At 39.1% G+C, this 12,486-nt stretch overlaps 1 protein-coding gene and 1 long non-coding RNA gene across 2 annotated transcripts in view; one reads left to right on the forward strand and one right to left on the reverse strand.

Moving 5' to 3' along the window:
- LOC103755782 (sodium channel protein type 5 subunit alpha) overlaps positions 1–12,486 on the reverse strand; it is a 205,952-nt gene that overhangs the window by 147,634 nt on the left and 45,832 nt on the right. Inside the window, exons 5-6 of the mRNA XM_018089200.2 lie at positions 12,277–12,405; positions 7,408–7,499 (exon numbers count right to left, since the gene is read on the reverse strand). Coding sequence (XP_017944689.1) covers positions 7,408–7,499; positions 12,277–12,405 — 221 coding nt within the window. The remainder of the gene's footprint in view (positions 1–7,407; positions 7,500–12,276; positions 12,406–12,486) is intronic.
- LOC108644425 lies at positions 3,669–4,883 on the forward strand. Its single transcript, XR_001923245.1, has 3 exons — positions 3,669–3,729; positions 4,093–4,260; positions 4,803–4,883. It is a non-coding gene; the product is annotated as an uncharacterized LOC108644425 (long non-coding RNA).

Here is a 12,486-nt window from a genome sequence, read left to right on the forward strand (position 1 = left end):
TATTTGAGTAAAACTACCTGAGGCTTCAACAATACCTGGGCAAAAGTTAATCGTTTTATAATATGCTGCCAACGTAGATAAATCATCTTATTACATAACATCAAAGGCTTGGGTCACACAAATTAGCTTCTCCAGTATTATTTCACCCTGTAACACTAGATTCAGTTTATTATTCTATAAATATTCAGATATGAGTAATTATACTGTTTTCTCAAATGATATCCCTTGTTTTGAACTGCTCCTGAAAATCAGCACTATTTGAGCTGATTGAATATTACATGATTATGACCAAAAAATATTCCTTTGAAAAAAAGACCCTTATTCTAAACTGGTGGGCTATAGTTCAACATTAATATCATCTGCACAATGGTAGCAATTTTGTTGTTTCTTTCCTATTTATATGTAATTAATACTGGTAAGTAGTAATAAGCGCTTCTGATAATTGGTGTCACCAGCATGGCAGCAGTAAGAGAAACTTAGTTAAATGGAAAAAAGAAAATGCAAAGAGGAAACAGGAGAAATTCTCCTGGGCAATATTCAGAAGCACATTGATTTGCTCACTGAATATGATCATACACATTAAATCTCAGTTCCTTGGAATTCCACCTCAAGAGTTTGGCAGCCTCAAAGGCTGAGCTAGTGCTGTGTAATTGAAAATAATATAAAAATGTATTTCAGGACTCATACGAAGGCAAAATGGGTTTTTGGTCTTGCTTAAAATTCTGTGGTTAAAGTAAGGGGAACTCACGGTTTCTCAAATGAGGATGAGCTACTGGAATGGACAACAGGTGCAGCAGTCCTAAAATATCCCACTCCTGTATAGGATATTGTCATTAGGTTAAACTGTGAATGATATCAACATCTATAAAGTGGCCATTTAACCAAAAGGGACTGACCCATCAGGTGTGGGTAACTTCCTCCATTAAATTCTTTGGTTGCCTCCTTAAAGCTATTTTGTGGCACGATAAAGAGGCAAGGGGAGACAGCTCCCTACTCTGCTCAAAAATAGAATATAAATTATTGCAGGGCAAACATTAGGCAAAAGCTGGATTTTCATGCTACCTGTCTTCCTCACCAGAAAGAGATTTTACAAATGAGATCGGTTCTATTCAGGTAGCAACACAAAAAGGCTGACTCTGAACTTTTGAGTCCATCTGTAGATTTGACTACCTGTTTTGATGCCTAACTAAAAAGGAGAGCTCTTCTGATAACCTAGTCTGGAGTAAACTTTATATCTAAGGTGGAAGTAGCTTTACTCATAGCCCAATTTTGAAAGGACTTCTGGAGTGTCACCCCTACCCAGCATTACAAGACCTTTAAGACAGACAGGTCTCAAGCAAGAAGTTAGGTGAGAAAAAGAAATAAGATTTGTAAATGCACTAGAATATTTTCAAATCTAATATTCTGAAATGTTTTCAATGCTTCTTATCATTGGTCGTCCTTTGAATGAACAGATGTTTCTTTACTGAAACTGGTGAAACTTGGGAAATTCAAATGCAGACTGAGTCTTAAGAAATGAAAAAAATACCAATCCACAAATTCTTTTACTGAAGTACCCTCTGTGAAATCCCTGCAGCACATTTAATTGCTTGTTAAGCTTGGAGTTTGTATTTGTATCATCTAAGTGCTCTAATTAATCTTACTCACACAGGCAAGGACGATGGGAGTCCTAATGTGAACTGGGATAATATTAGGAAACAAAACCTACAGAATTCTAATCACCAATAAAGACCATCTTTTTTCAAAATCATCTTTTCAAAATCAGGCCCCAGTATTGGTAATTTCAAGGTCATTTCATTAAACATGTTTTTCCCAGTTTAATTACTGTAGTTTTAAATAGAATAGTAATCCTATATTATTAGTTTTACGAGTTCATTCCTTGCAGGTATCAAGTAATTTCTTTATGAGAGGGTTTTCTGCTTTACTGCCTTTTTTTGTTTCTTGTTTGTTTTCATAGCTTACAGGCTTCCGAACAGTTTAAGAAGATGGTGCTTCAGTAATACAATTTCTGTAATTAAAGACCATTTAAAAATAACTTGTACTCTGCCTCCTGGACCTTTATTAAAACTTTCCAGGAAAACCATTTGGAGAGTGTTATACTTACAGTTTAACTTTTTTTCCCTCCTTTAAAAACAGAATTGCCCAGAAAATTAAGTCACATCCATCAAGGTGGTTGACACAACTAAGTGCCACAGCTAAATAAAATATTTAAGTCACTATTCATTTAAATTTTCTGTGCCTCCGAAATGGAAGGGCTGAGGGGAAATAAGGACACCCAAAACCTCTCCCAGGTGCTCTGCATCTCTCTGAATCAATCCCATGTTTTGTAAAAGCAAGCTAGATGTATTCAAATTTAGAGCACAGTTAAATCTTCTGGATAAATAATCCTTCTTTGAAATAGTGCCAATGAGAGCACTGAAATATAGCTTAATAGAAGATACTATTTATGGGGCATTAGAGGCATTTATTTAATTCTTGCAAGTCAAACATCAAACCAGGCAGCATGCAGGAAAAAACCTGAGGATCTGATCCAAAGCTGAGTGACATCTACACCCGTTAATGACAATGGGTCAATAGATTACTCCCTGTGGAGTGAATTGATAACAGGCTTTTTCTGAATCACTGACTTCTTTCCACACCTCTGGGCCAAATCCTGCTTGCATGACATGAAAAACACCATGAGACCCAAAATCAGTGGAATGAGGGCTGTATAGGCAGCCTGGCATCTGCAGAAAGCAAGAAGAATTTGGCCCAAACATTCCTGTGAAGGCAGGTAGAAATTATCACATTCAGAGGTTAATCAAATAATTGGTTTTCAAATGCAAATCAGAAACGATAGAAAATGCAAGCAACACCAAACAATGAGAAATGGCAAGATCCCAAAGCACCATCCATTCCTTCTACGAGATGTGAGAAAGTATTAGCATAATTCAGTATGACATCCATACCAGATGTTGGCAATCACCTACAGAACATCAGACACTGTCATGCACAGTCTGGAAACAAGCAGGGAGAAAAAGCAAAAAAAAACCAAAAAAAGGAGAGTGTGACTTGCAGCATGATTGTCCTCACCTATCCCACTCCTTCCCCTGAGGATACTCACGTGTCTTGTAAATGTCTGTGTGAGTCATGTGCATGTAGGGAGAGAAGAGCTCACCCTTGATGAGCGTATTTTGTAATTAGCCGCTGAGACATGGGGCAGCAAAGAATTTAATAGCATGTTGGCAAACTCGAATGGTTGTCAGCATTCCCGTAGACTGTCTCTGCATGGAAATGTGACTGACAGGCCAGTCTCCAAGGAAAACACAAATATGTCATATATTTCTCACTTCTGGGATAGTTACTTCTTGAGTTAAGTGATTTACCCACCCAAAGGATGTCATTTATCTCTCTGCAGCAGGACTTCAGTGAGACTGAAGCAGTGAACAAGGGTCAACCTCCACACAGTCTTAATTCTTATTCTCCGAGCTCTGTTCTGGCTATCATTAAAGTACTGGATAACATTCACAGCACTATTTATAGACTTTAGTCTCACACTAACTTAAATGGGAGCTGGATCAGGCCCCAAAGTGCCTTGGCCCAATTTTCTATGAGGTCACCTTTCGCTGGTATCCTGTCATTTTATGAGAGATGTCTGTGATGTACACGCCTGTTCCAGAAAGAGCAGTGGAGCTTCTCTAGATACAGGCAGTTTATGAAATCCTGGTGATGGTGATGATGATAATGATGGTAATGATGGTGATGGCCTGCATTTTGTGGTCTTTTGATGGAGAAGCATAGAAGGGTGTACCTTGGGGTTTATATTATCTCAATCAGTAGTTATCAAAAACACTGATGGTCTCCATGAAGATAAATATGATTCAAGACCCTCTGTTGTCATGGGAAGAGTTCCTATGGAGCACACTGGGACTCAGATATGCTGGTAATGGGATGGTAATGGGAGATAAATGAGTGAGTTCAGTGGGTTGTTCTGCTGCTGACCATGGTTCCTATCTAGATTGAAAATCAAATTAATCCAGTTGCCATGGCAATGTGCAAGATGCTAATTAATAAATAAAATAACTGAGAGTTAAAGGTTTTATGCTCCCACAGAGAAAATGATGTGTATTTCTATGCACCTGAACCTGTACAAAGCTTTTTTTTCCTCTTGATGCCATGGGAAACTGGAAAACAGGAAGAAACGGGTGTGTTTAGTGCAGAAAAAGGAAAATCAAGGGCTTCCATGAAGGTCTTCTGGCATGTTGAGGGCTGCCACTGAAGGTAAGGCACTGACCTGATGTCTTACACAGCTCTAGGGTAAAAAAAAAAGAGAGCTGATAATACACTGAGAGAGGAAGGCTGGATGGGAGTCTGGAATCAGGTCCACGGCCATGGGAAGCAGGAGATATTGGCATTATGGCAATCAAACCACAGCTCCCCAGTGAGAGGGAATCACACAGCTTGATGGTACATGCAAATATTTGCGTTACTGAATCTGGATCTGAACCATCCTCCCAGGACAAATCTTCTAATGGCAAAAGCAATGAGTTTCTGGAACAGACTTCTCAGGAAGATCCTGAGACCTCCACCTTTGAAGGATTGCTAGACGTAGTCGGGAAATAAATATCATGCCATGTTACAGCTACACTAAACACAGCCTTAGGTCAGGGGAATGGACTCTGAGTTTAGGAGATATTTTTGAGTCCTGTGAGTCCATGTCCCCTAAACATCCCCGAGCCTGCTTGAGCACTTAGAGCAAGGCATTAAAGGTAGGTGAGATTTTTAAAAGCACTAATTGTTAGCTTTACTGACTCCCTCTGGAGTCAATAGAGAAACTCATTGATTCCAAGTGAAGCAGAAAGCCTTTGAAAACCAGCCTCTAAGTGCTTTGCTGGACAGAAGCCTTACACCACGGAGGACTTGGCCTGTTACTTTCGGTAAGCACTTTCACTCAGCATGTTGAGTCCAAGCATGTTTGTGCAAATATAAGTACCTGATGGAAAAGCATGATCAATTTTATTGAGGAAAAGCTTAGATATTTGCAAAGGAGAATACAACTCAGTGTTTTTTCACCTGGGAAGTGGCAAAAATAACAACCACCTTCTCCTCTCTATTGCAGTTAACCCCAAAAATCTCATGAAAGATATTAATGTTCATAATTTTCTCATTTTTAAGCCTATTGTGGAAAAATATTTCACCTCAGCATAAGACTATGTTATCATTAAAAATTCAGACTGATCTCCAAATAAACCAGGGCATCATGTTCAATATTTCTTTTAAAATATATGTGTCTAACTGAAAAATGAACTGACTCTGAAATTATCTGCTAACATTAAAAAAAACCCAACACCTCACCTGTGTTGCAGATCGGTGTTTCATGGCAATTTGTAGCTCTCTACATTCATAATTTAAACATACTCACTGCACAGGTAATCTTGATGATAAAATCAAAGGCCAGATATTCTATTAGCATATCTTCATGTAGTTATGTCACCAAATAATTTAGTGACTTGTACATAAAAATTCAGTTATCAAAAAACTAATCAAATATTCAGTCGGAATGAAAAAAGAGACTGAGTTATTATGTATTACTTTAATAAATAATACTCTTTTTCTTTTTTCTTCTATTAACCAACAAATGGAACAACTCAGTGTTTAATATCACCAAAGGGGTTTGGTGTATTTTCAAATAATGTTTTTCTGAATCTCAGTACTCAGATTTTTTCCCCACTAAGTCAAATTTTATCATTTGATGTAAAACAAACTTCAGCTCCCCTTCTGATACAGGACAGCAGAAAATTGCTATATATATAACTTAGAAAAGTTGACAGGCTCTGCTCTGAAGAGGCTCAAGCTTAAGACAAGATGCAACGTGAAAGGTGTCCCCTGGAGATGGCTGTCCCTCCAAGTCAGTCTTCAAACTGCTAGCAAAGGACACTAGGAAACAAATCCTGGCTTTCTCTCTGATTAGCCAGTACTATCCCACATGATCTGTAAAACTGTGCTCAGCTTTGTTTCCCAGTGAAAATAAAAATAATTTCTCAGTGGAAATCCCATTAGAGAAAAAATTAAAAGAAACCCTCTCTGTTAATAGATTATTCTTTAAAACTTAAAGACAAAAATTAAGACAGGTACTGATTTCAAGGACCTAAAGAATGATCATATTAGAGTATTCTTTAAAACCTATACATGGACATACACTTTCAGGAAAAAATACCTTGCTCTCCAAGTAATTTCCCTGATGTTCATTGCTCTGGTGTTGGAATGAGTGAGCAAATTCTAGATCTATATATGTTTTTACTTAACACTTCCATTCCAGAATTTCCATTTCTAGCTTATACTCCATATGAGTGCTGACGTTTAGTTTTAATACATGTCCATATAAGTTTACACCTCAGAATTTGTTTGGATTTATATTACAGTGTGGATGTGCATAACAGAGTGGGTGGAAAAGCCTTTCTAACCTTCAAGAGCTGTGTGTGAGAATCTGAGCAGTTCTTTTGACGTTTTGAATATTTTTGACATGTAATTGCCAACATCTGTTCAGGATTTTCAAAGAGAGGATCTACCATGCATGGGTTTTGCTATCTTCTCTACCTTGTCATGCAGGTTGGAGATGTTAAACACTGAGGCTGAATGAGACCTGTCCATAGATAATGTTTGGCAAGAAAGTGTTGTCGTATGGTTAGTCCTCGGTGGACTCATCTCTGCATAAATTGCTTAATAGTAAATGTTATTAATTTTTTTAAAATAGTAACATTAAATAAAGAGCTTCTTTCAGTACCAGATGTGTAGTAAAACACTGATTTTTTTTTCAGAGGGGGGAAGAGTGGAGAAATCATATCCTAGAAAATGCGAGTCGATGAAATGCTGGACCTACCAAAATCAATAATGAAAAGTTCTCTGATCTCTTCAAGACCCAAAATTTCAACAGTGCTTCTATCACATGCAATTGGATAAACACCATGACAAATTAGGCTATCTGTGCCTGCAGTCTTGAAACCTCAGCTCATAGTACAGATTTAGATCCCTCTATCAATGTGCTCTTAAACATGAATATGCATTTTGAGGTCATTAACCTCCCATTTTTAAAAATCAATATCCAAAGGCTTTAAAAGAGTTTCAATGCCATTTTCATATGGTTCAGGAATGGGTACTTTATGCATGTGACTCATGAGCCACTGTTCTTACAGCAGCACTCCTCTTGGTGAGGTCTGTAATTTTGGAGGCGCTCCCATTCCTTCTGCCCACAAACACCACATTGGAAAAACACATAGGAAAACGTATTCTATTGACAGGTCACATTCCCTACATTCCTCCATTTCCTGATCAGTGTCTATGGTTTTAGTCATTTGTAATTACGGTGTTTGCTACTGGAAATGGCATGTAGGCTTTAACTGCAGCCGGAGTGTTTAACCTGATTTTCACCTGAAATGACTGAGATTGTTTTCAGCGCCCGCAGTACTCTGAACGTTCGTAAGGCTGAGACATTGCCCAGGTCCACAAATTCAGTTATGTATCTGTAACAAGGGAAAGTCACACACAGACAATGACAAAACACCAGCCAAAAAAAACAACAATCAAAGGGACAAAGAGAGACAGAGAAAGAATCACTTGTAGCTGAGAGCCAAAACGTAAGGATCAGGGCTTCTTACCTGGGATTACTGAAATAGTTTTTAAAGCTCTCAATACCCTGAAAGTCCGAAGAGGTGAAACACTGCCTACATTCACAAATTCTCCTACATACCTGTAGAATTAAGTCACAGTTATTTGGAATTATACAATAGAGTATGAGACTTGCCTGAATGAATAAAGCATTCATACACAGGGAGCAAACACAGCCAAATGAGAGGTGCATCCACTTTTCAGGCTGTTCTTTGATGCCATTTGTCCTGGGTTTTTCTTAGTACACATTATTTCAAATGCTACTTGAACTATTAAACTTATCTAATAGGCATCAATTCTTTAAAACTAGTGGGTGAACTTTGTTATCGTGCTGTTCAGCAATAAATACTTTAAAGATTTTACCATCATTTAGTTTAACAAAAGAAAAATTCTTTACATTATAGGAAATATTGAGTTATTTTGCTGCTCTTAAAAAAAAATAAAATAAAAGCTTCAAATACCCAAGTAATTTTCACATAATAGCTTCTGAAAACTACATATAGGACAACATGGGAAAATATCAATGCGAACACTTCTACTGGGTTATTTTAAGATGCTGTATACTGTTGTAAAGCAGATGTTGGTTTCAAGAGATGCTTAGAATTGTATTTTGTTTTGTGCATCAAATTCATATCCTTTGGCTGCAGGAAGATGGAGTTTAAATGAATATAACTGCCATCTTAGTAAAAACTCTTTATGATTAAAATACCAACCCCAGCTCTTCCCTGCCATGCCTGTTTTGGTCATCCTGGAGACACATGCCACATCTGAGCTAAATGCTCCCAGGAGGGTCAGTCCTGGAATGAGTTTTGTCTTATCAGTGTTGTACAAAATTATTTCCTCCAACTCAGTATACAATAAAAGCATAGTCACCACTGTACCTTCGGAATAAAAGAGGCCTTGGACCCTTGAATTTCACTATTAAAATTCCATTAAATTTCATTCAAATATTCTACTTCTTTGAGGCATTTGTTTGCTAAGATAAAACCTCACCTGGTTATTTTACAAAACCTGCTTAAGTGGGCTTTGTCCAAAGTCCCCTGGGGAGGACAAAGCATCCTCTCCGTATCTACTAATCCAGATTATAGCCTGGAAGAGCAATATTGCTTTTCTTCATAATCTCATAGGGGAGTCTGGGCAAAGATTTACCTGTTTCCTCCCCAGCTTTACCTAGTGCCTCTCTCCCAAACTCTTCTGCAGCATGAAAGGTGGTGGAAAATATGGTTTTTCTGGCTAGAGGTTTGTAAAACCACATTATAAACATGTGAGCAAGCATGCGAAGCAAATAATACTGCTGCTTGTTTGTAATAGTTAACTAAGATTTATTTTGGCCATTTCTTCTATCAAACTGCAGCAGACCAGTTCCTCTGTATTGCGGAGCAAGAAGAAACTGGATTTCCCACCCTGGATTTTCCTGTTAGCCAGGGAATTGCTTCTTGTCTTTAAGCTTTTAACAGCCCAGAGTTACAGCTGCATCTCCCTCACCTGTCCTGGGAAGTACTCGCTGGCCTGTGAAAGAGGGATCTGAACAAGGGCAGTTTCATAATTTTCCCTGAACCCATCCATGGCCCCAGAGAGGCTCACAAGCCATAGCTGTGTCTGCTGGCACAGGATGGGAGAAAAACCCTGGAGACCTGTGGTACGTCTTACTCTCTAGTGTGCTATTTAAAACTACTCTCTATGGCCCAATCTGTGCTGTTTCTGTCCAAAAGAGAAGGTCAGAAGTTATTTTGCAATAACTCTAAAACAAATGATTGTCTTTCCACTATAACACCCATCAGTGACATAATCAGATTTTCTGCTGGCTCAAAACCCCTCTGCCCATCTGAATCCCATGGCCCCTTATCAGCCTCCTCCATTTTGAATCCTCAAGCCTTCTTTGTTTCCAGATACAGAAATACCCCTGGCAGCACACTAGCTACAAGCAAAGACAACACCAGAGTTACCTGTGTGATCAATCTTACTTTAAATTACTTGCAAATTGGATTTATATGAAGGCTAAATCATATCAGAATAGATTCCATTATCCAAAGCTCTGTGCTATCTTCTGCTTGCATATTTGGGAAGGAGGTTTCATTGTACATAGAAGATCATATTGCAGCCACTTTTAACTCTCTCACTGCTGCCTGTAGACTCAAGGAAGCACTTCTCTATTTATTTTCTATTCCAGAATTCCAATTTTTTTTCCATTCTGAAAGTGTTGGTATAGTATGTCGTAAAGTAAGAAACAATAGGAATGGATGCTGGTTCTGAAGAGCACAGTCAGTGGTACAGTTTGATACTAAGAAGCTTGATATTTTGCAGTTGCAGGTCTCCCTGTTTTAGGGATCTTCTAACTAAGAGATGAAATAGCATTTAGAAAGAAAATTAAAATGTAGCTAAGAAAGAAAGCACACACTCCCAAGCCTCCCATTAGAGAAGCCTTAAGGAAGTTTTCATGAAGCCCTGGGCTGGAGCACTGAGAGACCATTCAAGTCTAGAGTTAGAAAAGAAAAAATAGGGGTAAGCCCACAACCTCTGGGCACCAAATCCTGGTTCCTACCGACAGGGAGTGAATAGTTCACCTGTGGGTAACTGTCCACTTCAAAGTCTGTGCAAACCTTCACATCTTTCCTGCTCAGTAAATTCCAAACACCCAGAAATTATGTGGACCGAATTTAAGGGATAACCAGACTGTGCCCCACACTGACTGTTAAGACTTGACTTTCAGTGACAGCATATGAGATGCTCCCAGAGGAGCTCCCAGAGTCAGAGGTGATGCCCCAACTTCTGCCTAAGTTGAGAAGATGAAGTGAAGCAGGTTCATGGTCAAGGTTGCAAGCTGTGGCTCCTCTTGGCCTTTTCTCTGCTCCTTTCTACCTTACTGTCAAAAACCTCCCTAGAAAAAGAGGGAACCCTTGCACAGAAATTCTCCATGAGACCTACAAATAACTCCCACACAGATGAGTTTGCTGCTTTTACCAACTGCCTGATGGACAGGAGACAGAGGAGCAGGCTGGTGACTCTGTTTTGGGTTTTGTTTTGTTTTGTTCTGTCCTGCCTCTAAATGTTGCAGGAGAATTGCACTTAGCAATGCTTGAGGAAAAGTTTAGCTGAGAAAAATACCTAATGTGTGCTGACCTCCAAAAGATTCTCCCCATCTGCCTTGAATGTTTTTTTAAAAGCTTATCATAACGGTCAGATGTCAGTTCAGCCAAATCCATAGGAATGCAGTAACAGATACCAGGACCTGGCCTAGGGCTGGCTTTGATCCAAAGCCTACTGAAATAAATGGGAGTGTTCCCGAGGAAGTTCACACAGGTTTTACACACCTTCACGCTGCTCTGCTAAATGCTGCCAAGGACCACAGAATCATAGAATATCTCAAGTTGGAAGAGACCCACAAGGACCAAGGAGTCCAACAAACTGTTCCTTGCACAACTGCCTAAAACTAAACCAAGAGAATCGTCCTGAGAGTCCAGAGAGAGTCTGGACTCTGAAAACTGGTCCTGATCCCTGCTCCCTAACAGACTTGTGCTTTCAACTTCAGTGGCCCTCACCGGCATGCGAGCTAAGTTTGGTTGAATATTATTTCCCAATTTTTGTTCCATTCAAATATCACAATCCCAGGAGCTCAGCTCAAATGTCAGTGCTAACACACTTGCATCTCACTTAGTGTTGTGAATTATGAGCTTCAAAGATGGCAGCGAGAACCAACCTAAACCCAGAACTGAATACGGGTATCATTAAGCACAAAAAACCCAGGGAGACCGGATGAAATCCTTCCATGATTAAGAAATGGAGCTTTTCATGCATCTCTACCAGCTTTCACTTAAAGACTACATGCGTTCTTTGCGTGCTTTTCTCTCTTCTGTGACTATGAAGAAAATCTGGATTTCTAGATTAGCTGGAAGTAGTGACAGTGTCAGACATTTGCCTTTGGCCAGAGCTTGGGCTGACCCTGTGTCCCCTGTAAGCTTTGGCTGACTGCTCCCCTACCCCTGTGTATTTTTAGCTGTCTGGATGCCACAAATCCATCACCTCCTTCAAAGCACCAGAATCCCACATGTCCTGAATGAACTCTAATAATCTAGGTAGAAGTATACAGCTGAAGGGGAATATCATGGTGGGGGCCAAATTTCTATTCCCAAGATATATAACAAGTTTTAGAGGCCTATAAATTAATTTTCTATTGTAGTACAATAGTAATTACTTTCTGGGTGAAGAGGGTTTGTGAAGAGAAGGATGTGAAAACAGCTTTGGTGATGTTATGGATAGACAGATTATAAATAGGGATTTAAATACATGGGTGTTCAGTCACACATAATACTTTCTATTCAGGGGTCTTGAGCTTCTCAAAACTACCTTAGATATGTATTATTATGGATATTTTACAAACAGCTCTTTCTGTGGAGCATGGAGAGAGTAAATAATTTCTCCAAAATAGTCTAGTGAATTGAAAGAACAGAACTGAGGATTCCTCTGACTTTTTCCTCTTAAGTCACTCAGGCAAAAATACCTCCATCATAATACACTTCAGCCCCTTCTCATTTTCAGTAAAAGATGAGCAGGGGGGAAATAGCAGCCACAAAATTTTTAAAAGAGTTCTATTGCATATAACTATCTTGAAAAATAAAAAAGAGTGCTACTTACGCCATAACAATAACACTGAAATCCAGCCAGTTCCATGGATCTCGAAGGAAGGTGAATTCTGTCATGCAAAATCCTCTTGCCAATATTTTTATCAACGACTCAAAAGTGTAAATGCCAGTGAAAGTGTACCTGGGGGAAAAAAAGCGGCCAAGGTGAGCAAGAGCATTAGCAAGCAGCAGACAGGAATGGCAGAGACACACTCAACTCACG

This window comes from Manacus vitellinus, unplaced genomic scaffold (assembly GCF_001715985.3).
Source record: "Manacus vitellinus isolate BGI_N305 unplaced genomic scaffold, ASM171598v3 scaffold_12_pilon, whole genome shotgun sequence".
NCBI classification, from domain to species: domain Eukaryota; kingdom Metazoa; phylum Chordata; class Aves; order Passeriformes; family Pipridae; genus Manacus; species Manacus vitellinus.